The sequence below is a fragment of the Megachile rotundata genome, chromosome 14 (genome assembly GCF_050947335.1).
Source record: "Megachile rotundata isolate GNS110a chromosome 14, iyMegRotu1, whole genome shotgun sequence".
NCBI classification, from domain to species: Eukaryota; Metazoa; Arthropoda; class Insecta; order Hymenoptera; family Megachilidae; genus Megachile; species Megachile rotundata.
Window position 1 is genome coordinate 12,168,788 of NC_134996.1, and position 22,993 is coordinate 12,191,780.

The 22,993-nt window shown below is 38.7% G+C and overlaps 7 protein-coding genes across 8 annotated transcripts; 1 reads left to right on the forward strand and 6 right to left on the reverse strand.

Annotated features, from left to right (window-relative positions):
• The first annotated feature begins 37 nt into the window (after window positions 1-37).
• LOC100883942 (putative cytochrome P450 12a5, mitochondrial) lies at window positions 38-3,614 on the forward strand. 2 transcript variants are annotated; one of them, XM_003700035.3, is made up of 11 exons: window positions 38-267; window positions 561-833; window positions 1,032-1,143; window positions 1,437-1,559; window positions 1,635-1,776; window positions 1,831-2,081; window positions 2,379-2,550; window positions 2,610-2,776; window positions 2,833-2,911; window positions 3,026-3,220; window positions 3,276-3,614. In XM_003700035.3, exons 1-11 carry the CDS (start codon window positions 144-146, stop codon window positions 3,384-3,386), a joined length of 1,749 nt encoding a protein of 582 aa, XP_003700083.1. In that variant the 5' UTR covers window positions 38-143; the 3' UTR covers window positions 3,387-3,614. The 2 variants fall into 2 exon arrangements, with proteins under 2 accessions (XP_003700083.1, XP_076396038.1); XM_076539923.1 differs by having other exon boundaries at window positions 561-788.
• A 77-nt stretch (window positions 3,615-3,691) lies between these two features.
• Window positions 3,692-5,088, reverse strand: LOC105664055 (uncharacterized). The gene is made up of 5 exons (XM_012296908.2): window positions 5,051-5,088; window positions 4,860-4,959; window positions 4,632-4,766; window positions 4,412-4,570; window positions 3,692-3,748 (listed from the first exon to the last, which is right to left on the reverse strand). Exons 1-5 carry the CDS (start codon window positions 5,086-5,088, stop codon window positions 3,692-3,694), a joined length of 489 nt encoding a protein of 162 aa, XP_012152298.2.
• Window positions 5,089-6,632: 1,544 nt separating this feature from the next.
• On the reverse strand, window positions 6,633-8,664 carry LOC105664056 (uncharacterized). Its single transcript, XM_012296917.2, has 6 exons — window positions 8,380-8,664; window positions 7,444-7,850; window positions 7,290-7,389; window positions 7,134-7,235; window positions 6,777-6,932; window positions 6,633-6,698 (listed from the first exon to the last, which is right to left on the reverse strand). The coding sequence occupies exons 1-6, from the start codon at window positions 8,662-8,664 to the stop codon at window positions 6,633-6,635; spliced, it is 1,116 nt and encodes a 371-aa protein (XP_012152307.2).
• Window positions 8,665-9,191: 527 nt separating this feature from the next.
• LOC100874766 (uncharacterized) lies at window positions 9,192-20,251 on the reverse strand. Its single transcript, XM_076539786.1, has 14 exons — window positions 19,581-20,251; window positions 18,663-19,069; window positions 18,460-18,559; window positions 18,302-18,403; window positions 18,027-18,182; window positions 17,911-17,969; window positions 13,692-13,791; window positions 13,512-13,613; window positions 12,906-13,064; window positions 10,166-10,572; window positions 9,995-10,094; window positions 9,837-9,938; window positions 9,524-9,679; window positions 9,192-9,468 (listed from the first exon to the last, which is right to left on the reverse strand). The coding sequence occupies exons 1-14, from the start codon at window positions 19,869-19,871 to the stop codon at window positions 9,388-9,390; spliced, it is 2,322 nt and encodes a 773-aa protein (XP_076395901.1). The 5' UTR covers window positions 19,872-20,251; the 3' UTR covers window positions 9,192-9,387.
• On the reverse strand, window positions 13,613-14,627 carry LOC143265755 (uncharacterized). The gene is made up of 2 exons (XM_076539498.1): window positions 14,434-14,627; window positions 13,613-14,327 (listed from the first exon to the last, which is right to left on the reverse strand). The coding sequence occupies exons 1-2, from the start codon at window positions 14,590-14,592 to the stop codon at window positions 13,917-13,919; spliced, it is 570 nt and encodes a 189-aa protein (XP_076395613.1). The 5' UTR covers window positions 14,593-14,627; the 3' UTR covers window positions 13,613-13,916.
• On the reverse strand, window positions 15,011-16,395 carry LOC100882905 (uncharacterized). The gene is made up of 5 exons (XM_076539497.1): window positions 15,829-16,395; window positions 15,658-15,757; window positions 15,500-15,601; window positions 15,198-15,353; window positions 15,011-15,142 (listed from the first exon to the last, which is right to left on the reverse strand). Exons 1-5 carry the CDS (start codon window positions 16,227-16,229, stop codon window positions 15,062-15,064), a joined length of 840 nt encoding a protein of 279 aa, XP_076395612.1. The 5' UTR covers window positions 16,230-16,395; the 3' UTR covers window positions 15,011-15,061.
• A 138-nt stretch (window positions 20,252-20,389) lies between the features above and the next one.
• LOC105664057 (uncharacterized) lies at window positions 20,390-22,657 on the reverse strand. Its single transcript, XM_012296960.2, has 6 exons — window positions 22,343-22,657; window positions 21,768-22,174; window positions 20,915-21,014; window positions 20,747-20,848; window positions 20,523-20,681; window positions 20,390-20,465 (listed from the first exon to the last, which is right to left on the reverse strand). Exons 1-6 carry the CDS (start codon window positions 22,631-22,633, stop codon window positions 20,409-20,411), a joined length of 1,116 nt encoding a protein of 371 aa, XP_012152350.2. The 5' UTR covers window positions 22,634-22,657; the 3' UTR covers window positions 20,390-20,408.
• Between the last annotated feature and the right edge of the window lie 336 nt (window positions 22,658-22,993).

Sequence of the window (22,993 nt, forward strand, 5' to 3'; positions counted from 1 at the left end):
TATTCACCGACAACGAGGTGAAGTTGCGCATCGACGATGCTCTAATTTTTTTCCGTCAGCTATTAACTGTTTCTCGAGCTCAGAATTCAGTACCACAAAATCGAATTTTATTAAAAGTTGCTGTTAAGTGAATAGTTTTTAGGATGCAGCGTTTGTTACCGAAATTCGCGACGATTTCTCGACAATGTTCCGTGGCGAAGTTGTCGAAACCCCTGACGGTGAACGAGAGTCAAAAATGTCTGGATCTGAACGCGGCTGACATACTCTGTGAGTAAATTTTCAGTAACGATAATTAACCCTAGCAAATATAGCGTTTATTGATCCGCAATTGAACACTTTGACAGCCGCATATTTTATGGAATTAATGGCTCTCGCAATTTCGTATTTCAATCAATTTGCAATGGCGATTGGGAATTTGATGTTTACTAATGGGTAATAATGAAGGGTTAATGTAGTCGTTATCATCGGTTACTGATACAGTATAATTACGATATTTTAATATTATTGGCTCGTGAAATTTGATATTCAATAAACTAATATTAATATTAATTTCTGTACAGCTGCGCCCATTGGTCAGTCTCAAGCAGCGGCGGTGATGAATGAATCGTTAACTCGAACAAATACGATACCACTGTTGGATCATGCTCCGGAAGTGTCGACCTCGTTCGACGTCACGCCGAAAATCGAGCCGCAGATCATCGGAGACAAGTCCGCCCCTTTCGAGGAGATTCCAGGACCCGCTGTGTTGAAAATCTGGGAGAAGTATTGGAAATACGTGCCGCTGCTCGGTACGCAACTGTTTTCCAGTCTGCTAATCAACAGATTCACCCAGGGTACGATCTGTTGAAGTTTCGATAGATCGAAATTCGAAAATCCCTGTCTTGAACAAAATACAATTTGAAATCTAGAAATCTTCAAGTCTATTAGTTCGAATTGGATCTTTCAAAAATTATGAGAGATAGGTTGTTTTTATTAGTACACTGATCAGATTGCACATAGGGATTATCGAATTTCAAACGAGTGGTTTGCAGGACGACTCTCGTGGAACCGCAACGTCACTCCTTTGAAGTACTTGTTCAACGAGTACGGCTGCATCGTGAGAATCAATGGACCACTTTCTGGAGACATTGTCATGATTCATAGGTAAGAAGCTCATTTGTTCCTTCGATCTGTAATCTAAATAGTCTGAAGAACAGTGGAGTGTAGAAAATTGGCAGAGATGAATTCAACTCTGTGCGAACAAAGTTAAAACTTAGATACTGTGCTCAAAGTTAAAACTTAGATGGTGTGTTCAAAACTTAGTTAAGTCGAAGTGTTTAAAGTTAACACAAAGCAAATGGGTTTAAAGTTAACACTTGTACTTGTATTCATTCGGATAATCAAAGCTCTATTACACGTTACAAAGTAATGAATAGAATTTAAATTTTTGTCTACAGACCAGAACATATAGCGGAGGTCTTCAAACAAGAAGGTGACACACCGGTTCGAAGCGGAATCGACATTTTACAGCATTACCGTCTGCACTATCGCAAATATCGACTCGCCGGCCCATTCTCGCTGTCAGTTATCTTCGAGCAACTATTACTACAGTATTTACTAATTTAACCCAGATTAATTTTAAGTTAAATATTCAGGCAAGGCTCCGAGTGGCTCGAGATGAGGGAGAAGGTAGAGCAAGACTTCGATCAGATGGCCTCCACGTTCTTCGAGAGAATCGACACCGTCTGTGACGAGCTGATCAACAGGATATACAAAATCAGGAACAGGCAAAATGAAGTACGTTCATAACTTTGCACCTGGCAATCTTAATAGCAGGCTTGATATCATCAGGTGCCTCCCACATTTCACGAAGACATCCTCCGCTGGGGCATGGAGTGCTTCTGCAGTCTCACATTCAACAAGCACCTGGGTTTCCTAGAACCAGCGGGCTACAACTCCACGTCAGAGACGTCGAGGATCATCAATGCACTGTCGGTCGCCCACAAATACATGAGTCGCTGCGAAACGGGCTTCCAAGTGTGGCGATTCTTCTTGACTCCCTTCGCACGGAAGCTGTTTGACGCCTGTGACGTCCTCGATGGGTACATATCTCTTAACCCTTTGCACTATGACTTATTTGTCAGGCGCGTTAATCAGAACTGCCTAATTATAGCTACAATATTAAAATATACAAAAAGGAATGTTATGTCAATAGTTAACTATGTAAATTATAATTGGACTTGAACTCCAAATTGAAGCGTATTAAAAATTTGAGTAAAATTGATCAAGACCGAGTGCGTCACGAGTCTGACTCGTTAAAATAGTGCAAAGGGCTGAAAACAAATTATTATATTTCTCTAATTTTTCTAATAGTTCTCTAACAGTTCTACATTCTTCAGTGTCATAGCAAAGCACGTCCGTCAGGCGCAGAACAAGCTCCGAACCCGAGCCCAAAGTGGCAAGACCGAAGAGGGTGCGCCCATTTTGGAAAAGTTCCTCCTGAACGAAGGCATACATCCGGACGACGTTTGTACGTTGCTGATGGACATGATGATTCTGGGTGTACAAGCGGTAATGGACATGATTCTGGGTGTACAATATAAAACGAGATTAACAGGTTTAACTTTCAGACAGTAAACTCTGAAGCATTCTTGCTGTATTACTTAGCGAGGAACCCGCGGAGTCAGAGGAAGCTGTACGAAGAGATCGTGTCAGTTTTACCAAGCGATTCGTCTTTCACGGAGAAGACGCTGAGAAGTATGCCGTACTTGAGAGCTTGTCTTCAAGAGAGCTTAAGGTAACGTCGAATCTTTAGGAGAAATTTTATCTGTGGATAAATAATCTGATTTACAGGTTGCGTCCGGCGGTTCCTTACATCACCAGGCTGTTACCTAAAACGATATCGATACATGGGTACACGGTACCTAAAGGAGTAAGTTCATATTTTGTCAGTTCTGTGATATCAAATTGTATTTGCTTCAAGATACAATTGCAATTTGCTTCAAAACCTAATCAATAAATTCACAGTTCAAAAATTATTTTTTAGACCTTCGTCATAATGGCGAACGAGATCACCTCGAAGCGAGAGGAGAACTTTGAGGACCCAGAAAAGTTCCGTCCAGAAAGATGGCTGAATTCCACAGAAGACACGAATTACAGCTACTTGCCTTTCGGTTACGGTGCCAGATCATGTTTAGGGAAAAATATGGCCGAAGTGACGATGATGCTATTAACAGCAAGGGTAATTACAGTAGTTTGTATTGTGTCACGAAGTTTTGATACATTCACGTTTACAGCTCATACGGCAATTCCGAATCGAATACGACTACGCCGACATTAAAAGCAGATTCCAAATGGTGAACGTGCCCAATAAACCGCTTCGTTTCCGCTTCGTCGACAGGGATTAAACGACCATCGCTAATCGATGGAAAACTGTATGGACCATATTTGAAATGGTTCGAATTAAGCGGAGTTTCTGTAAACAGTGTTACTGAGTTATTGTATCAAAGATTAGGCGAAGATAGGCAAAGTATTAAGAAAACGAATTTCATTTTTCTTCTGTTAAAAGGCAATAAAAAATGTCTTATTCTCCTAAACAAACCTATTTCATTTTCCTTCTGTTCAAACACAATAAAAGTTCATAAACGTCTCCTAACCAAACCTATTTCATTTTTCTTCTGTTAAAATAAAATAAAAATGATTTCCGAAGGTCTCATTCTCGTATGACCACCCTCAACGTCATCAGATAGGTGGCGTTCGTGTACAGCACCTGTAAAGTATAAAATGACTCTATGTTTAAAATGTTTTAAACATTTATTTTATTTGTGGAAGGGAGACTAGAGGTGATGCGTCATGTTGAAATATAGTAGAGGGAAATATAGCGCGTTGGGGTGCAACCCATTAAAGTATGACGCGTGAAGGTACAATGCGTGGCGACACAACGCGTGGAAATATGACGCGTGGAGATATACAACGCGTGGAAATGTGGCGCGTGGCGATACAACGCGTGGAATTAGGGCGCGTGGCGACACAACGCGTGGAAATATGGCGCGTAGAGATATATAACGCGTGGAAATGTGGCGCGTGGCGACACAACGCGTGGAATTAGGGCGCGTGGCGACACAACGCGTGGAAATATGGCGCGTGAAGATATACAACGCGTGGAAATATGGCGCGTGGCGACACAACGCGTGGAATTAGGGTGCGTGGCGACACAACGCGTGGAATTAGGGCGCGTGGCGACACAACGCGTGGAAATATGGCGCGTGGAGATATATAACGCGCGGAAATATGGCGCGTGGCGATACAACGCGTGGAAATATGGCGCGTGGCGACACAACGCGTGGAATTAGGGCGCGTGATGACACAACGCATGAAAATATAGCGCGTGTTTCGTTTTTAATCACTGACCAAACCAAATTTTGTGACCCACCTGAGCACAAAATTTCAAATTCCACGATGATAAAAATCCAGTCGCGTGAATTGCCACGGGTTTCTGACACCTCGCTATAATCAACAGAGCCATTCTACGTATTCTTGGGCTGCTGTAGGTCCATGGGGAATCGTATATCTTCCAGGCGATGCCGTTAGCCTGTTTAGAAAATTGCAAAAGTACTTCTGTTTTCTGTTGAACTTTCGGTATCGCAACTTACGTTCTCGCTCATCGTGTCGGCCACCGAGCTGCAGATAACGAACCTCAACACGGAAAATATTGTGAGTGTGAAGAATTTGATCAGTTCTATGAAATTCTTGCTCTGGAAAGGTGAAATATTAGGGAAGTATGTGGACTCGCAATTGTGATATCACATCAGAATTAGTATAACACATAACGATCTGATTACTGTCTTTATGCCACTGTTTAAAATTCAGTATGTACTTACACGTACGATTACGAGACCACATATGATCATATTCAGCGCCACAGCAATTGTGGACTTCACTACAAGGATGGCTATAATAGAATTGATTTCATTCGCGTACCTAAACAAAAATTCCAAAATTGCAATTTAACATTTTATTTTAAACAAGAAACTAAGAGTATCCTGATATTGCTTGATTTACAACTTTATACCTGAGAGTATCTTGATGTTGCTTGATCCACAACTTCATCCTCCCTTCCCCACAAATCGAGAATCTCCTCCCCAACAGACTAAACTTACAAGCCACATGCCACATTATAAATATCACCAGCATGTCAAGGAACAGAAACGAGGAAGCGTTCGCAATGTTAACGATATTCAAAATAAAAGTGAGATTTCGACCCCACTGCTCGTCTGTAGGCAGCGTAAAGTACACCGTAGTCAGCGGAGTCATTTGTTTCTCAACGAAGAACGGCACGATGACATAAAGCACACTGCCGAGGACGAAGGCAGTTATCAGAACGAAGCAAGCTTTTATTGGTTGTCTCAGACTCACGTTTGTCGTGTTGAAAAATTGTTGCATGTCGGTCACCACGTGCTGGAAAGAAATCTGTAATAATTCTATCAAATTGTATATCAAATTCTAACGAATGGTATATCAAATTTTATCAAATGGTATATCAAATTCTATCAAATGGTATATCAAATTTTATTAAATTTTATCAAATGGTATATCAAGTTCTATCAAATGGTGCATCAAATTTTATCAAATGGTATATCAAATTTTATTAAATTTTATCAAATGGTATATCAAATTTTATTAAATTTTATCAAATGGTATATCAAATTTTATTAAATTTTATCAAATGGTATATCAAATTTTATTAAATTTTATCAAATGGTATATCAAATTTTATTAAATTTTATCAAATGGTATATCAAATTTTATTAAATTTTATCAAATGGTATATCAAATTTTATTAAATTTTATCAAATGGTATATCAAATTTTATCAAATTTTATCAAATGGTATATCAAATTTTATTAAATTTTATCAAATGGTATATCAAATTTTATCAAATTTTATCAAATGGTATATCAAATTTTATTAAATTTTATCAAATGGTATATCAAATTTTATTAAATTTTATCAAATGGTATATCAAATTTTATCAAATTTTATCAAATGGTATATCAAATTTTATCAAATTTTATCAAATGGTATATCAAATTTTATTAAATTTTATCAAATGGTATATCAAATTTTATTAAATTTTATCAAATGGTATATCAAATTTTATTAAATTTTATCAAATGGTATATCAAATTCTATCAACCTGAAACTTTTTCCTTCTCCGTCGAACGTACACCGAGTTGTACAAAACCTCTGACGCGAATATTATATCAGCGGCGGATTTCACAAAATGGCTCACAGAGTGGTAACAACAGCGTAGACCATGTATAGTTGCGATTATTCCATACAACTGATAGGTGAACTCCATCAAATATAAAACCTCGAACGGAAAACGTTTCCATCTACTATCCTCTGAGTTTGTCCAGTGCCCAAAGATCAGACAACCTGTCCTCAAAAATCTTAGGAAGTTACGATCTCTTCGGTACATGTTCGACTGTCAAGAAAATTATGTGACAAGAACTCATTCTGAAAAATCGATACTAATCGAGGAGGAAAACGACATCGTTTCGCAATTATGTATGAAGGTGACTCGTTACGAGTAATGATTCGTATTATCGTTTGCAGGGAACTTTATTACGTATAATCTATAATCGATCAGCTTAATTGTGCTCGGTCTTTATCGTTGCTCGTAGAACGGTGAAGAGGGAGAGTACGTTCGAGACAAACTAAAAGTACAAATTAATAAGTTTATTAAAATTAATAAGTTACAAAATCTGTAACATGTTAGAAATAAGCAGTAATACCGAGCAGTAGTAGTTCAGTGACATTATCGGAATGATGTACACTATTTTAATAGCTACTGGCGCTTGGGGCAGCATCATGATCGCTATGTCTCTCTGCATGCTCGCAGACCTTAGGTACCACAGTGACTCGTATATAACTTGCATAGTATTTTGACTCTAACAACAGACACAGTAATAACTTATACAGCGTATTAACCCTTTGACATTTGACGAGTCATCTGTTTACTTGGGCGAAACGGTGGAGTCTGACTCGTCATTTGCATTTAAGAAAATTAATTAATATATTAATCCATACAGCGACAAATTAAATCCGCCCCATGTTCAAACAATTCAGTACTCAAAGAGTTAAAAACTTACAAGATGTAGCAGATGATCAGCTGGCCAAGCGAACATGAAGACCTCGATCAGCCCAGTCCCCGCCAGCGACAGAAACTGCACTTGCACCGTGAACGGCTGTTTCTGCAAAAACCCTCTTGCCACGATTAAATTGCTATAACCACTAACGTAACTTACTTCGATGAAATTAACCCCGCAAAATACGAGCACCACTCCGCACATGGTTACCGTAACCAAAGCTATAAACCGAACGGCCGTCGACACCCTCTTCGCGTACCTACGACAATCTTCTATAACTTCCCTGTGATCCTTTCCTGTGACGATTTTATACCTTCTCACGATGTAATACGTTTTCACGCAGTCTATCAGGTCCCTGGAGGTCCGTACTTTGCGTAGTTTGATTTTTAAGATCTCGAAACGGGCGGCAGCGAACAACATCAGCAGAGCGCAGAGCGTGTTGATGCACACGTGCGCGGAGCATTGCAGCAGCAGAAAGGATTGGTGCAGGAATATGATGCTCTTGAGGGGTTGGTAATGCACGGGGAACGGGTATTCCGCGTTTGTGGGAAAGGGCTGTGGTATGAACAACGTTCCGGTGGATATGATTAACGCTGTCACGTAGAACCAGATGGTAGACACTCCGTAGAACATCGAGTACTTGTCGACGTACCTTTGATAAGTGGATCTCTCGTAGGGTTTCGCGTTCTTGCAACAATCTTTCATTTCTGCGATCAGTTCCTATTGATCAACTCCAGTTAAATTGATTTAATGATATATTGCTAGGAGTTTATAATTAAACTCTTAGGACGCGTGGCGACACAACGCGTGGAATTAGGGCGCGTGGCGACACAACGAGTGGAAATATGGCGCGTGGAGATATATAACGCGTGGAAATATGGCGCGCGGCGACACAACGCGTGGAATTAGGGCGCGTGGCGACACAATGCGTGGAAATATGGCGCGTGGAGATATAAAACGCGTGGAAATATGACGCGTGGCGACACAACGCGTGGAATTAGGGCGCGTGGCGACACAACGCGTGGAAATATGGCACGTGGAGATATATAACGCGTGGAAATATGACGCGTGGCGACACAACGCGTGGAATTAGGGCGCGTGGCGACACAACGAGTGGAAATATGGCGCGTGGAGATATATAACGCGTGGAAATATGACGCGTGGCGACACAACGCGTGGAATTAGGGCGCGTGGCGACACAACGCGTGGAATTAGGGCTGCTAGAAGTTTATAATTAAACCGGCCTCACCAGAAAATTATTCTGGTGAACGATGCAGATGGACGAGTTCCACAGAATCTGCACGACAGCTATGAAAAGACATATGGATTTGGAAAAATTAACGTAGTCGTTGTGGTTCGTGTATAAAGAGTATACCAAAGGCAGAAAGAGAAGAAACGCGTTAAGGAGCACTAAGCATCTGCAGATTTTGAAACGGGTCACCCGGGACCTGGCCTGCGCGGGCCAGCAGCACGTCAATGCCACGCTATATCGCGTGAATTCGATCGCTCTTTCTGGACTTATATTTCTGAACATAATTAACTCTGAAATTTTCTCGGTTAAATTTTAATTAAAATTTAAACTCGTTCACGATATCGTTATACACATAGATGATTTTCGTTATACACCTCATAGGTTCTAATTAGTTAGGTTTTGCGTTAATAATGTTTGGTCAAAAAAATTTTTAGAGAAGTAGCACTGTAGTTTACTGTTATCCCCTCAGCACTAGAATGTCGACACGTAGGTCGATGGTATCAACCCTTTCTGTTACGAAATGATACGTTACGATTGCTGCAGTTTTAATGACTGCAAGGTTCTCTTCCCTAGCAATTATCTCGGGCAAGTCAGCACCCGCATGGGAAGAGCTGCATATGTCTTAGGCTGAATTGTTGCATCGTATTTTTTCCTCGTAAACAAATTATTGCATCAGCTTGGAAAAATTGTATCACACAATATTGAAGAATAAACGATACAAATGTGGAGAGAATAAACGATACGAATGTAGTGTTATGATTTTTATTATACATAGAAGACATGAAGGATAAGACACAAGATTTCTTGGGTTGTCAAGATTTCGTGTATTTCTCTATGTACATATTTAACATGTTTAAGGACATACTAATCAGTAAAACCTTATAGAGTTTCAGTAGTTACAATATTTTTGAACATCAAAGTTGCTTGTAAGTGCGATAATAAAAGTGCAGTGACATTTTTGATCATAGTTTAGCTACACTACGTAGGTATTACACAATTTCTAGGTTAGGTTTGGTGGTTCGTTACTTCGTCTTCGGAAATGGCAACTCGCAAGACGGAGAACAAAGAGAATACGTTCGACACGAACTGAAAATATTCGAAATTAGAAAATGCGCGTTACATTAGCAACAATGTTTCATACCGAGCAAAAGTAATTCAACGAGAGTGCCGGGATAATGCAGTCGACTTTAATGGCCACTGGTGGTTGTGGCAGCAACATAATTCTCACGTCTCTCTGCATGTTCGAACCTCGATCAAACCACGTTGATTCGTATATACCTTCCATAACATTCTGGCTCTGTCAACAGAGATATTAATTTCATACCTGATTTCTGCTTAAAATACGTAGAGCCGAAGCCTGCAGAATTTCACCATAATTTCAATAATTTTAATATAATTTCACTTGGGATTGAGTTACAAGTGAGATACTGTATTAATGATATAAAAACACTCACTATACTTAGTAGATGATCAGCGGGCCAGGCACAAACGAAAACGTCCACCAACGCAGTCCACACTATAGATAAGTACTGGCACCTCGATGTGAAGGGTTGTGGCTGTACAAATTTCAAAATTAAACTGAATCCATTTTAAGGTCACTATTGCTACATACTTGTATTATCTTTATCCCGCAAAATACAAGTATCACACCGCACATGATAACTGTACACATAGGTAAGTATTTAATAGTGTTGACCACGTCACATGCATACCTGAAACAACATCATTCGCTACCTATTTCTCAAATTATCCTCATACCTCCTCACGGTATACTTTTCCATACCTTCTCACGGTATAATATTTTTCCATACACTTTATCAACTCGCTAGGCTTCTTAACCTCCCTCAGCTCCATCTTCAAGATCTCAAACCTTGCCGAGGCGAACAGCAACAGCAGAGCGCAAAGCACGCTAACACACACGGTCGCGGAAAATTGTAAACCGATGACCGATTGATGCAGAAATACTATGCTCATTAGAGGTTGGTAATCAACGGCGATTGGATATACGGCGTTTGTCGGAAATGGATGGGACGAGAAAAATGTTCCTAGAATGACTAGTATCGCCGTCATGTAGAACCATGTTGCTGACACTCCGTAGAACGTGGAGAACTGATCGACGTACCACTGTAATATGACTCTCTCCCGAACCTTTGCGTTCTTGCAGTACGTTTGCATGCCTTCCACTACTCCCTGCAACGTGTACCTATATTTATTTTAACTAGTGATTTCACTTTGTGGCAAAATTAAAATTTTTGAATTTTTCTGAATTTTCTGTTTGAGTCTTTAAGTTTATTTGCTTTGGACGATTCAGTGATATTTCATCTTTTACAGTAACTTGCATTATTTTTGACTAGCACTATTATCATACTTAGCAGGGTAATCGGTAGCTGTTTGGTTAAGACACTCATACAAGAAATTAAATGAAATAATGCTCTAAAAAATTTGCATTGAACCTGTATTAAATTTAATTGCTCTGTGTGATTTAGTAATACTATTTTATCTTGTACAGTAATTAAACTCGCACTGTTTTTTGATTTGCCTTATTATTATACTTGAATTATACCCTCAGCAAGGTAACGTTCGATAGCTGTTTGACTAAGATACTTAAAGAAATTAAATGAAATAATGCTTTAAAAAATTTGCATTGAACCTATATTAAAGAGTGTACTATTTTCTAATAATCAGAGAGGTCTTACCTGGAACCGGTCGTAGTGAGTAATACTAATAATCGTGTTCACTATAAACTGCACCTCGGCTAACAGAAAACAAATGGACTCAGAAACGTTCGCGGGGTCATTGTACGTGTACAAAGCGTTAATTAAAGGTAGGAGGAAAAGGAACGAGTTGAGGAGCACTAAAATTTTGAAGACCTTGTAGCCAGTCGTCAGCAGCTTAGTTGTTTGCGAGGAAAGCGGTAAGAATACTGCAGGCGCGACGCTCATTCGAGTAAACGCGATCGCTTTCTCTGGCGTTATGTTTCGAAACATTTGTTCTAATATTTTTTAATTGAAAGTAAATGAAAGTGTACAATAACTCATGATACCAAAAATGATCACTGTTTATTCGCCAACTTTGTAGAGCTGTTGGAAACTAAATGACGGCAGATGGAACGCAGTGGTGAACCCCCGGTTCTATTAAAAATACATTACAAAATAGCCACTATTTCTTTAAGTTGGGTAGTTCGAAAGATGTTGCTTATTGTCATGGGAAGTGTGGCACATGTAGCAATTTATCAGGGGGCATACAGTGATTACGCGGGTAATTGTAGCGTTTTAGATATCGTTGGGTGAGGGAGTGTAAAGTAACAGTTAGCAACATGTTGCAATGTAGTCTGTCTCGTCACGAAAACTACAGGTCTCAGTCAAGACAATATTTTACTTAATATTTCTTCAGTTGGGGTTCACGCTACCCCAAAGCGATGTCAATGAATTTAACTATTAAGTGATCATCAATGAGATACGAAATCACGAGATTAATCGGGAAGTATTCTATGTGCTGTGTAATTACCTTCCCTCTGTTTGGAAGATGCGATAAGCACGATATTCAGCGACATGGGAAGTCTAGCACATGGCACAGATTATGTGCCGTACTTCCAAAGCTTCTGGACTGTTTTGTCGTATTATGTAATTTCTTGGATCATGATACAATATTCTAGTAAAGGTTCATACTTCATAAATTACGAGAACACTGTTAGAGTTTGTGAAGTGATTACAAAAAACCATAAAATCTGATTGACACTATAAAGTGTCCATGAAGCAAAGTGTTCAATGAGCATCACGTGAGTGTAAAACACTGTCTGCAGTGATACATTTATTAACAAACTTCTAAACACAGATATGTTTCACATTGTTTCAGAATTGACTATGATTCAGTTATGTATGTTCCTCTTCTTTTCACCCATCTTTTACAATTGCGATACGCAAAACGGAGAATAAGAAGAATACATTAGAGACGAACTGAAAGAATATGAAATCAGTGAAGTGCCATTAATTTAATACGAGAATGGTTCATACCGAGCAAAAGTAATTCAGCGTCTAAGAGCACTTATTCTAGATTTCAGCAGTTAACTTCGCATTTGGAAGAAACGGTACAGCGTGGGAAGTCTGGCACAAATAATGGGATGTTATGGTTGCTATTGTTCCTGTAGGTAATTGATATAATTCGGGCAATTGAATGTAGTATCAAATTCCCTTCGAAATTCAGTTCTAGTGCAGTATTCTGTGTGATCAAATCATTGCGAGTGGAAATAATTCCACTTTGAGGGTGCAATTTATACGAAGGAATTGTACGATGATTTGATATTTTGTAACAATTGACGGTATACGAATGTTCAGGTTCTTTTAAATTCAGTATCAATAAAGATTTGTTCTGACCTTTTATTAATCAGTACATTCGATTCGAATCATGATTCTATCACGGCTCGCATTGCCATAAAGTAGGAAGATATGCTAGTCAAAAACTGCATAACACATAATAATTATTGTTATGTACAAAATTTATGTTTTTTTTTTAAATCAACTTACGTGTGCATAATATTCCAACGAGAGTGGTGGAAGCAAACCACCCATTGTGATCAGACATGGTTTCCTGTTTCTTTGCATCATGATCAGAATGAGATTTGTCATTTTCCGTGGCTGTCCTATCCACTGAATGTCGTTCACCGATGTTGCGAAACGTAGACTCTGAAAAGTGTCGCTATTACACTAAGAGCTAGACAATCCTAGAAGTAGAATATAATAGAAAATAATTTGACATATGTGCTCCTTTCTGGACGTATGTCATGTGTGGTGATGATTGACTGAGTGAGCAGTTGCGAGAATGAGTCGAATGTTTATCCATCTGGTGGTGAATTTCTGAAGTAAGGCCTCTAAAGTGCATAATATCGAAGTTAAAGTTTGAGGTCTATTTAAAGAAAAACTAACTCGTGACATGACTTCATATTTTCTAAGATTGCTCTGAAAATTTTGAGAATTGAAGTCTAAAGGAGAATTGTAGTCAAAAGGGGGATTCTATGCACTATGAAGATCACTCTCAAAAATTTCAAAATAGTATTTATTTCAGATTCGTATCAGTAGCATTTGATGATGAATGAGATGAACCTCTGATCAAGCTAAAATTATCAAGCTTACACTTTCTTTCAAATCGTCAGCCGGCCAGGAAATAACGTACAGGTGTCCACAGCCTGATACCACCATACAAAGAAACTGACTCGTTACAGCCAACGACTGGTTCTGATATCACAGAAATACGGTTAAAAAGCAACCTGGATTGCTATTCTACTCTACAGTGCAAGGGAAAGCTAAACTCACGTAAATCAGAGGGAAAGCTCCGCATATGACAGCGCTTCCCATCGTGATGTTCGTTTTGAATAATAAAGCCTGAACAGCAACTTTAGTATCGTCCACAAATCTAACCGTCGTATATCAATTTACTTACAATAATATTATCCTTTAAAATATTATATACAATAGGACAAAGTTCCTATAAACTTTCTCTGTCTTTACTAACAAAATAAAGTTTCCAGAAGAGATATCTTACCCTAGTATTTCTTGATGTTCTTTGACACAGCTTACCAGCAGGTCGTAGCGATTCACTCGCTTCATCTTCGAGCCTAGTATGTCTAGCCTCGCGGCGGTGAAACAGAAAAGTGTGGTGATCATGAAGTCCACACCGATGCAGAGCGCCGTCTGCAAGATGCAATAGACTTGCACCAGATAAACGACCCAGTATATTCCAACGGATTCGACGGAGAACGGGATCCAACCATCTGCCGGAAGTTTTTGCCCAGAGAATAACGGAGCCAGGCTAAACGATATTCCAGTCGAAACGTACGCGATCGCGATCACCGAAAACAATTTCTTGTAACGATCCACGTAACTCTGTATGATTTTATTCTCCTGCTCGTCGGTTACCTGTAGGTACATCCTGATTCTCCCGATCAGACCCTGAATTCAAATCAGAACTTTAGGAATTTTATACTCTAGGAAGACTATTCTTTCTTTCAACAAGAGCCAGATTCTTCTTGAAGAATGCATAGAACTTTAATACAACCTGCAGTCGCCTGTGGTTCATTTTGCAGAACAACAGGTCCAGGATCACCTCCAGAAGGGCAGTCAGCTCCGAAATGCTTTTCGTCAGTATAACAATGTCGCTGCGATAGTAATAAATTCCGAACACCAGGGACACAGTCAGCAGGATAACATTGGTCATGACGAATGCAGTTTTAATGACTGCAAGGTTCTCTTCCTTAGCAATTATCTCGGGCAAGTCAGCACCCGCATGGGAAGAGCTGCATTTGTCTTAGGCTGAATTGCTGCATCGTATTTTTTCCTCGTAAACAAATTATTGCATCTAAAGCTTGGAAAAATTGTATCACACAATATTGAAGAATAAACAATACGAATGTGGAAAGAATAAACGATACGAATGTGGTGTTATGATTTTTATTATAGAAGACATGAAGGATGAGACACATGATTTCGTGTATGTTCGTATGTTCTCTATGTTCATATTTAACATGTTTAAGGACATACCAATCAGAAAAACCTTATCGAGTTTCAGTGGTTACCGTGGCAAGATTTTTGAACATCAAACATGCTTGTAAGTGCGATGATGAAAGTGCAGTAACATTTTTGATCATAGTTTAGCTACACTACGTAGGCATTACACAATTTCTAGGTTAGGTTTGGTGGTTCGTTACTTCGTCTTCGGAGATGGCAACTCGCAAGACGGAGAACAAAGAGAATACGTTCGACACGAACTGAAAATATTCGAAATTAGTAAATGCGCGTTACATTAGCAACAATGTTTCATACCGAGCAAAAGTAATTCAACGAGAGTGCCGGGATAATGCAGTCGATTTTGATGGCCACTGGTGCTTGTGGCAGCAACATAATTCTTACGTCTCTCTGCATGCTCGTATCTTGATCAAACCACGTTGATTCGTATATACCTTCCATAACATTCTGGCTCTGTCAACAGAGATATTAATTTCATACCTGATTTCTGCGTAAAATTTGCAGAGCTTGCAGAATCATTTCACAATAATTTCAATAATTTTAATATAATTTCACTTGGGATTGAGTTACAAGTGAGGTAATGATATAAAAACACTCACTATACCCAGTAGATGATCAGCGGGCCAGGCACAAACGAAAACCTCCACCAACGCAGTCCACACTATAGATAAATACTGGCACCTCGATGTGAAGGGTTGCGGCTGTACAAATTTCAAAATTAAACTGAATCCATTTTAAGGTCACTATTACTACATACTTGTATTAACTTTATCCCGCAAAATACAAGTATCACACCGCACAGGATAACCGTGCACAGAGGTAAGAGTTTAATAGTGTTGACCACGTCACATGCGTACCTAAAACAACATCATTCGCTACCTATTTCCCAAATTATCCTCCTACCTCCTCACGGTATACTTTTCCATACCTTCTCACGGTATAATACTTTTCCATACACTTTATCAACTCGCTAGGCTTCTTAACCTCCCTCAGCTCCATCTTCAAGATCTCAAACCTTGCCGAGGCGAAGAGTAACAGCAGAGCGCAAAGCACACTAACACACACGCTCGCGGAAAATTGTAAACCGATGACCGATTGATGCAGAAATACTATGCTCATTAGAGGTTGGTAATCAACGGCGAATGGGTATACGGCGTTTGTCGGAAATGGATGGGACGAGAAAAATGTTCCTAGAATGACTACTATCGCCGTCGTGTAGAACCATGTCGCTGACACTCCGTAGAACGTGGAGAACTGATTGACGTACCACTGTAATATGGCTCTCTCGCGAACCTTTGCGTTCTTGCAGTACGTTTGCATGCCTTCCATTACCCCCTGCAACGTGTACCTATATTCATTTTAACTAGTGATTTCACTTTGTGGCAAAATTAAAATTTTTTAACTTTTCTGAAGTCTCAGTTTGAGTCTTTAAGTTTATTTGCTTTGGGCGATTCAGTGATATTTTTTCTTTTACAGTAACTTGCACTATTTTTGACTTGCACTATTATCATACTTGAATAATACTTAGCAGGATAATGCTCGATAGCTGTTTGGTTAAGACGCTTAGACAAGAAATTAAGTTCATTTGCTCTGTGTGATTCAGTAATATTATTTTATCTTTTACAGTAATTAAACTTGCACTATTTTTGACTAGAACTATTATCATACTTGAACAATATCCTTAACAGGGTAATGCTTGATAGCTGTTTGACTAAGATACTTAAAGAAATTAAATGAAATAATGCTTTAAAAAATTTGCATTGAACCTGTATTAAATGGTGTACTATTTTCTAATAATCAGAGAGATCTTACCTGGAACCGGTCGTAGTGAGTAATACTAATAATAGTGTTCACTATAAACTGCACCTCGGCTAACAAAAAACAAATGGACTCAGAAACGTTCGCGGGGTCATTGTACGTGTACAAAGCGTTAATTAAAGGCAGGAGGAAAAGGAACGAGTTGAGGAGCACTAAAATTTTGAAGACCTTGTAGCCAGTCGTCAGCAGCTTAGTTGCTCGCGAGGAAAGCGGTAAGAATACTGCAGGCGCGACGCTAATTCGAGTAAACGCGATCGCTTTCTCTGGCGTTACGTTTCGAAACATTTGTTCTAATATTTTTTAATTGAAAATAAATGAAAATGTACAATGACTCATGATACCAAAAATGATCACTGTTTATTCGCCAACTTTGGAGAGCTGTTGGAAACTAAATGACGGCGGATGGAACGCAGTGGTGAACCCCCGGTTCTATTAAAAATACATTACAGAACAGCCACTATTTCTTTAAGTTGCGTAGTTCGAAAGATGATATTTATTGTCATGGGAAGTGTGGCACATGTGGCAATTTATCACGGGGCATACTGTGATTACGCGGGTAATTGTAGCGTTTTAGATAGCGTTGGGTGAGGGACTGTAAAGTAACAGTTATCAACATGTAGTAATGTAGTCTGTTTCGTCGCGAAAACTTCAGGTCTCAGTCGACACAATATTCTACATTTCACCAGTTGAGTTCACGCTTCGAAAGATACGAAATATCAATGAATTTAGGTATTAAGTGATCATCAATGAGATACGAAATCACGAGATTAATCGGGAAGTATTCTATGTGCTGGGTAATTACCTTCTCTCTGTTTGGAAGATGCGATAAGCACGATATTCATCGACATGGGAGGTCTAGCACATGGCACGGATTATGTGCCGTACTTCCAAAGCTTCTGGACTGTTTTGTCGTATTATGTAATTTCTTGGTTCATGATACAATATTCTAGTAAAGGTTCATACTTCATAAATTACGAGAACAGTGTTAGAGTTTGTGAAGTGATTACAAAAAAAACATAAAGTCTGATTGACACTATAAAGTGTCTCCATAAAGCAAAGTGTTCAATGAGCATCACGCGAGTATAAAACACTGTCTGCAGTGATACATTTATTAACAAACTTCTAAACACAGACATGTTTCACATTGTCTCGGTTAAAGAATTTTCTAAAATTTAGTTTCGCTCCTCTTCACCCATCTTTTAGAATAGCGATACGCAAAACGGAGAACAAGGAGAATACATTAGAGATGAACTGAAAGAATATGAAATCAGTGAAGTGACATTAATTTAATACGAGAATGGTTCATACCGAGCAAAAGTAATTCAACGACAGAGTCGAGATGAGGCAGGGGACTTTAATGGCCACAGCCTTCTGGGGTAACATCATGACTCTGACGTTCCTCTGCATCCTCACATCCTGATCGTACCACTTCGATTTATATATCTCGTGCATAACATTTTCGCTCTGATAACATATATTTTATAATACACACATGAATATATTAAGAAATTTATCAAATTTACGGAGTGAAGTTCATGACAGTTTTAATACATTTTCCGTCAAATACGGGTTTGTAAACCTACCATGTCCAACAGATGATCTGCAGGCCAGGCAATCACGAAAACCTCCAGCAAAGCAGTTCCAACCACAGGCAAATATTGACCTTTCGTAGCGAGCGGCTGTGGCTGTTCGAAACAAATTCCATCACCGTTTTTAATACACATTGAGGAAACGTACTTACTTGGATCAGGATAATACCGCAAAACACTACTGCTATAGCGCTCAGAACTAGCATGCACAAAACTTCCAGTCGCACGACGCTGACCACTTGCTTCGCATACCTAACACAATGTTCCCAAATTACAATTTTACAATTACAAATTTCTTACAATTTTCAAAAATTTACAAATTTTCAATTTGCCAGAATATTTTTATTCGAAGTACCTTTTCACGGTATAATATTTCTCCACGCACATTACGAACTGTTCGATATTCATAACCTCCCGCAGCTCCATTTTCAAGATCTCGAAGCGGGCTGCAGCGAATAGTAGGAGAAAGGCACAGAACATATTGATACACGCGTGGGCGCAACATTGGATGAGAACAAGCGATTGATGCAGGAATACTATGGACTCGAGGGGTTGGTAATCCACTGGAAACGGATATTCGGCGTTTGTTGGAAAAGGCTCGGATGAGACGAGTGTACCCAATATGAGGATCATCCCCGTCACATAGAACCATATCGCTGATGAACCGTAGAACGGGGAGTACGTATTGATGTACCTTTGGAACACCACTTTCTCGTGCAAGGTTGCGTTTTTGCAACAAGCTTCCATCACTTCTATCACCTCCTGTAACGTAGTCTTTTAGTTTATGGTTCAGTGTATAAAAGTCACACTAGTCACATATGTGGTTAGGTACAAAAATCGCATTAGTCATATATGAGGTCAGGTACAAAAATATGTCACATATGTGGCTAGGTACAAAAATCACATATGTGACATATGTGGTCAGGTTTAAAAATTACATATGTCACATATGTGGTCAGGTACAAAAATCACATATGTCACATATGTGGTCAGGTACAAAAATTACAATAGTCACATATGTCACATATGTGGTCAGGTAAAAAAATCACATTAGTCACATATGTGGTCAGGTACAAAAATCACATTAATCACATATGTGGTCAGGTACAAAAATCACTTATGTCACACATGTCACATCTGACAGGTGAATTATCCCATACTGCTATATTCCCAAATTTCCAAAATGAACAATTGATGAGTTCCCAAATTCTAAATTCTGATTTCAATCTTATACCCAGTCTGACTCGTAAATTCAGTCATGAAAGAATCTTACCTGTAAACGATCGTATTGAACGGTGCCAATAATGGTGTTCGAGATTAATTGGAACTCTCCCATCAAGAAGCAGACGGATTGGGAGACATTCGTAGGATCTTGGTACATGCACAAACTGTTTATTATGGGCAGAAAGAGAAAGAAGGAGCTCAGGACTACTATAAGCTTGAGACTCTTGTAACAGATCGTCTGTAATTTAGTAGCTCTAGAAGAAAGTGGTAAGAATAATGAGAGTGCCAGGCAAAATCGCGTGAATGTGATCGCTTTTTCTGGAGACGTGTTTTGGAACATGATTTTTGATAACTTAGCTTTTAGAACGTTTTAACACTTTCGCGCCCATTGTCGGCTTGACTTAAATACATTTTAAACACTGTATTAACTGTGTATTGTTTCATGCTGCGTTCTAAAAGTCACTTATTTTAGTAAACTGTTTTGCTAAGTCGGACTCGATTGAATACCAGATCGAACGTGCGAAGGAATACATTCTCGTTTCTATTAAAAAAATCATAGTCTTGCTTCGATAAGAGGTGTAATAGTATAATGGCGTCTAAGAGCACTTATTCTAGACTTCAGCAGTTAACTTCGCGTTTGGAAGAAACGATACAGCGTGGGAAGTCTGGCACACGTAATGGGATGTTATGGTTGCTATTATTCCTATAGGTAATTGATATAATTCGGGTAATTGAATGTAGTATCAAATTCGCTTCGAAATTCAGTTCTAGTGCAGTATTCTATGAGATCAAATGTTCTTGTAACGAGGAAAATGTAACGACTAATGTACACTTTCAATGTTTTACTGTCTTTTATTGTTTCGTTATATCACAACGTTCATTTTTCGACCATTATACGCAACGCAGCGAAGTACGACGTTGACTTGTACAAGTACTGAAAAATAGTATCATTGATTATCATCGTATAATTGCAGTTAGTTCCAAAAATTACCTGCGCGTAGTAAAACAACGACAGCTTCGGAACGATACCTCTAACATAAATAAACTCCAACTTCTGAGATCTTAACATCATAAAAAATATCTTTCTTTGTATCGCAATATTTTTTTCGAACCACTTCGTACTGTACGCATTCGTAGCTATCTTCTCACTCTACAAAAAGATCTCACTTTCTCATTATTCTTACATTTTTACTTTTGTTCACGCATTTTTATTACCATGCGCATCAAGTTGTCAGCCGGCCAGGCGTACATGAACAGCTCCACGCTCGCACTGAACACTATGACTGCGTATAAGCCTTTCAATAATAATGGCTGCTTCTGTTATTAACAAGAATTTTATACTTTATCACTGTATGATAAAAGCAGTGACCAAAATATACTTACAGTAACCAGGTTTAGACTTCCAAATATAACTGCTATTATTGTAGTTGTTACTGTTGCTAGCACTAAGAATCTGGCGCATTTGCATACCTGTCTAGTGTACCTAAAATTCATGTGTAACAATGTGCAAAATTCATGATTGGTACTCAATGCACAAAATTCATGATTGGGACTCAATGTGTAAAATTCATGACTGGGACTCAATGAGTAAAATTCATGAGTGGTACTCAATGTACAAAATTCATGATTGGTACTCAATGCACAAAATTCATGATTGGGACTCAATGTGTAAAATTCATGACTGGGACTCAATGTATAAAATTCATGAGTAGTACTTAATGTATAAAATTAATGGGTAGTATTCAATGTATAAAATTTATGTTTGGTACTCAATGTATAAAATTCATGATTAGTACTCAATGTGTAAAATTCATGTTTGGTACTCAATGTATAAAATTCATGTTTGGTACTCAATGTATAAAATTCATGATTAGTACTCAATGTGTAAAATTCATGTTTGGTACTCAATGTATAAAATTTATGTCTGGTACTCAATGTATAAAATTCATGATTAGTACTCAATGTGTAAAATTCATGTTTGGTACTCAATGTATAAAATTCATGATTAGTACTCAATGTGTAAAATTCATATTTGGTACTCAATGTATAAAATTCATGTTTGGTACTCAATGTATAAAATTCATGTTTGGTACTCAATGTATAAAATTCATGTTTGGTACTCAATGTGTAAAATTCATGTTTGGTACTCAACGTATAAAATTCATGTTTGGTACTCAATGTATAAAATTCATAAAAAACAAATTCATAACAAGAATAATTTCCCAAAAAACATTACCTCAGAAGTTCACTGTGTACTTTTATGCAGGCGTTCAACTCACGATCAGAAGTAGCAGCATGCAACTGCATCGCCAATAATTCGAACCTAGCAGCCGTGTACCGCAAAAGAAGAGCTACTTGGGCATCGATAGCCATACCAGACGATGCCTGAAAGCCAACCAACGATTGATGGAAAAATATTAAGCACTTCAATGGCTGATGCTCCACGGGGAATGGATATATCGCGTGCGTTGGAAACGTTTGCGGTGAGTACAATGGGCCACTTATGACGAACATCGTGGTGAGAAAGCACCACAGAGTGTAAACGCCGTGGAAGTATTTGTATCTGTCGACATAACGTTGCAGAACTATTCTTTCAGAGGATGTGGCACGCTTACAGAAATCTTCCATGTCGAAGTACAAAACCTGAAAGCACTTTTATGATTCTTGGATTTTCTCAACTGAGACGTCTTCTAGAGTACATTCTCAACTACTATTGGTTGTGTTTTGAAATAATATTTCACTTTCAAAATTATAGTTATCCATGGTTTCTTCTTAGAAATTTAGTTGTAACTTAGAAATTTAGTATTTTACCTGAAATTGCTTCTGCTGCAACCGACACATCGTCATTTTAATGATCACCTGAGCCACCGCCGCGCAGAGACTCACAGTTTTCCCAAGAATGATCGGGTCTTTACGATATTCGTACACAGCGTTGAACAACGGTACGAACAACCCTAATGCACTGACCAGAGACGTACACCACAAAATGTTAAAAAATAAGAGACGAGTCTTTGTTATTAGGGGCGAAGGTGGCCACGAACAAGTTAGGAGGACACTCAGTTTGGTGAAATGTATAGCTGCCTCCGGAGTCACGTGTTTCATGTTACAAACCCTTCACATTCCTTTATACATTCAGTAAAATAACTTGCTACAAAAATTGCCAAAAGGCTGTTTAAAGGGTAAAATAATTTTTACGGTATCTACACAATCCGCATTTGTAACAAAGAACTCCGTAACCGACGATACTCGTACACGGTATCTCTTTCAAATAGTGGCACGGGTTCGCTCGCGCAACACCGAGGGCGAAATTAAATTAATAAGTAACGCGCCAGTGGCAAGCTATGCAATCAACATTCATCCTTGCTAGTAACTATTTCACTAGTTCGTGAGAATACCGCAGTACGTAGAATCTTCGCAACCCCTAATGATTTGTTGCAAGAAACCTGTTTCCATTTTCGAGGG

Excerpts from the sequence above, each read along its gene's own strand:
- LOC100883942 (XM_003700035.3), top strand. The coding sequence starts at position 144 with ATGCAGCGTTTGTTACCGAAATTCGCGACGATTTCTCGACAATGTTCC. Across the intron at positions 834-1,031 it reads AATCAACAGATTCACCCAGG|GACGACTCTCGTGGAACCGC; the intron begins GTACGATCTGTT and ends AGTGGTTTGCAG. Across the intron at positions 2,912-3,025 it reads GGTACACGGTACCTAAAGGA|ACCTTCGTCATAATGGCGAA; the intron begins GTAAGTTCATAT and ends ATTATTTTTTAG.
- LOC105664055 (XM_012296908.2), bottom strand. The coding sequence starts at position 5,088 with ATGAAGTTGTGGATCAAGCAACATCAAGATACTCTCAG. Across the intron at positions 4,960-5,050 it reads CAACATCAAGATACTCTCAG|GTACGCGAATGAAATCAATT; the intron begins GTATAAAGTTGT and ends ATTTTTGTTTAG. Across the intron at positions 4,571-4,631 it reads CCGACACGATGAGCGAGAAC|GCTAACGGCATCGCCTGGAA; the intron begins GTAAGTTGCGAT and ends TTTTCTAAACAG.
- LOC105664056 (XM_012296917.2), bottom strand. The coding sequence starts at position 8,664 with ATGTTCAGAAATATAAGTCCAGAAAGAGCGATCGAATTCACGCGATAT. Across the intron at positions 7,390-7,443 it reads ACGTATTACATCGTGAGAAG|GTACGCGAAGAGGGTGTCGA; the intron begins GTATAAAATCGT and ends AGATTGTCGTAG. Across the intron at positions 6,933-7,133 it reads CTGATCATCTGCTACATCTT|AGTCAAAATACTATGCAAGT; the intron begins GTAAGTTTTTAA and ends GTCTGTTGTTAG.
- LOC143265755 (XM_076539498.1), bottom strand. The coding sequence starts at position 14,592 with ATGACCAATGTTATCCTGCTGACTGTGTCCCTGGTGTTCGGAATTTAT. Across the intron at positions 14,328-14,433 it reads TGAACCACAGGCGACTGCAG|GGTCTGATCGGGAGAATCAG; the intron begins GTTGTATTAAAG and ends ATTTGAATTCAG.
- LOC100882905 (XM_076539497.1), bottom strand. The coding sequence starts at position 16,229 with ATGGAAGGCATGCAAACGTACTGCAAGAACGCAAAGGTTCGCGAGAGA. Across the intron at positions 15,758-15,828 it reads AAGTATTATACCGTGAGAAG|GTACGCATGTGACGTGGTCA; the intron begins GTATGGAAAAGT and ends ATGTTGTTTTAG. Across the intron at positions 15,602-15,657 it reads GCGGGATAAAGTTAATACAA|CCGCAACCCTTCACATCGAG; the intron begins GTATGTAGTAAT and ends AAATTTGTACAG.
- LOC100874766 (XM_076539786.1), bottom strand. The coding sequence starts at position 19,871 with ATGTTCCAAAACACGTCTCCAGAAAAAGCGATCACATTCACGCGATTT. Across the intron at positions 18,560-18,662 it reads AAATATTATACCGTGAAAAG|GTATGCGAAGCAAGTGGTCA; the intron begins GTACTTCGAATA and ends ACATTGTGTTAG. Across the intron at positions 10,573-12,905 it reads CGTTGGAATATTATGCACAC|GGAGTAGTGGAAGGCATGCA; the intron begins GTAAGTTGATTT and ends TACACGTTGCAG.
- LOC105664057 (XM_012296960.2), bottom strand. The coding sequence starts at position 22,633 with ATGAAACACGTGACTCCGGAGGCAGCTATACATTTCACCAAACTGAGT. Across the intron at positions 22,175-22,342 it reads TGCAGCAGAAGCAATTTCAG|GTTTTGTACTTCGACATGGA; the intron begins GTAAAATACTAA and ends AAGTGCTTTCAG. Across the intron at positions 20,849-20,914 it reads GAAGTCTAAACCTGGTTACT|AAGCAGCCATTATTATTGAA; the intron begins GTAAGTATATTT and ends TGTTAATAACAG.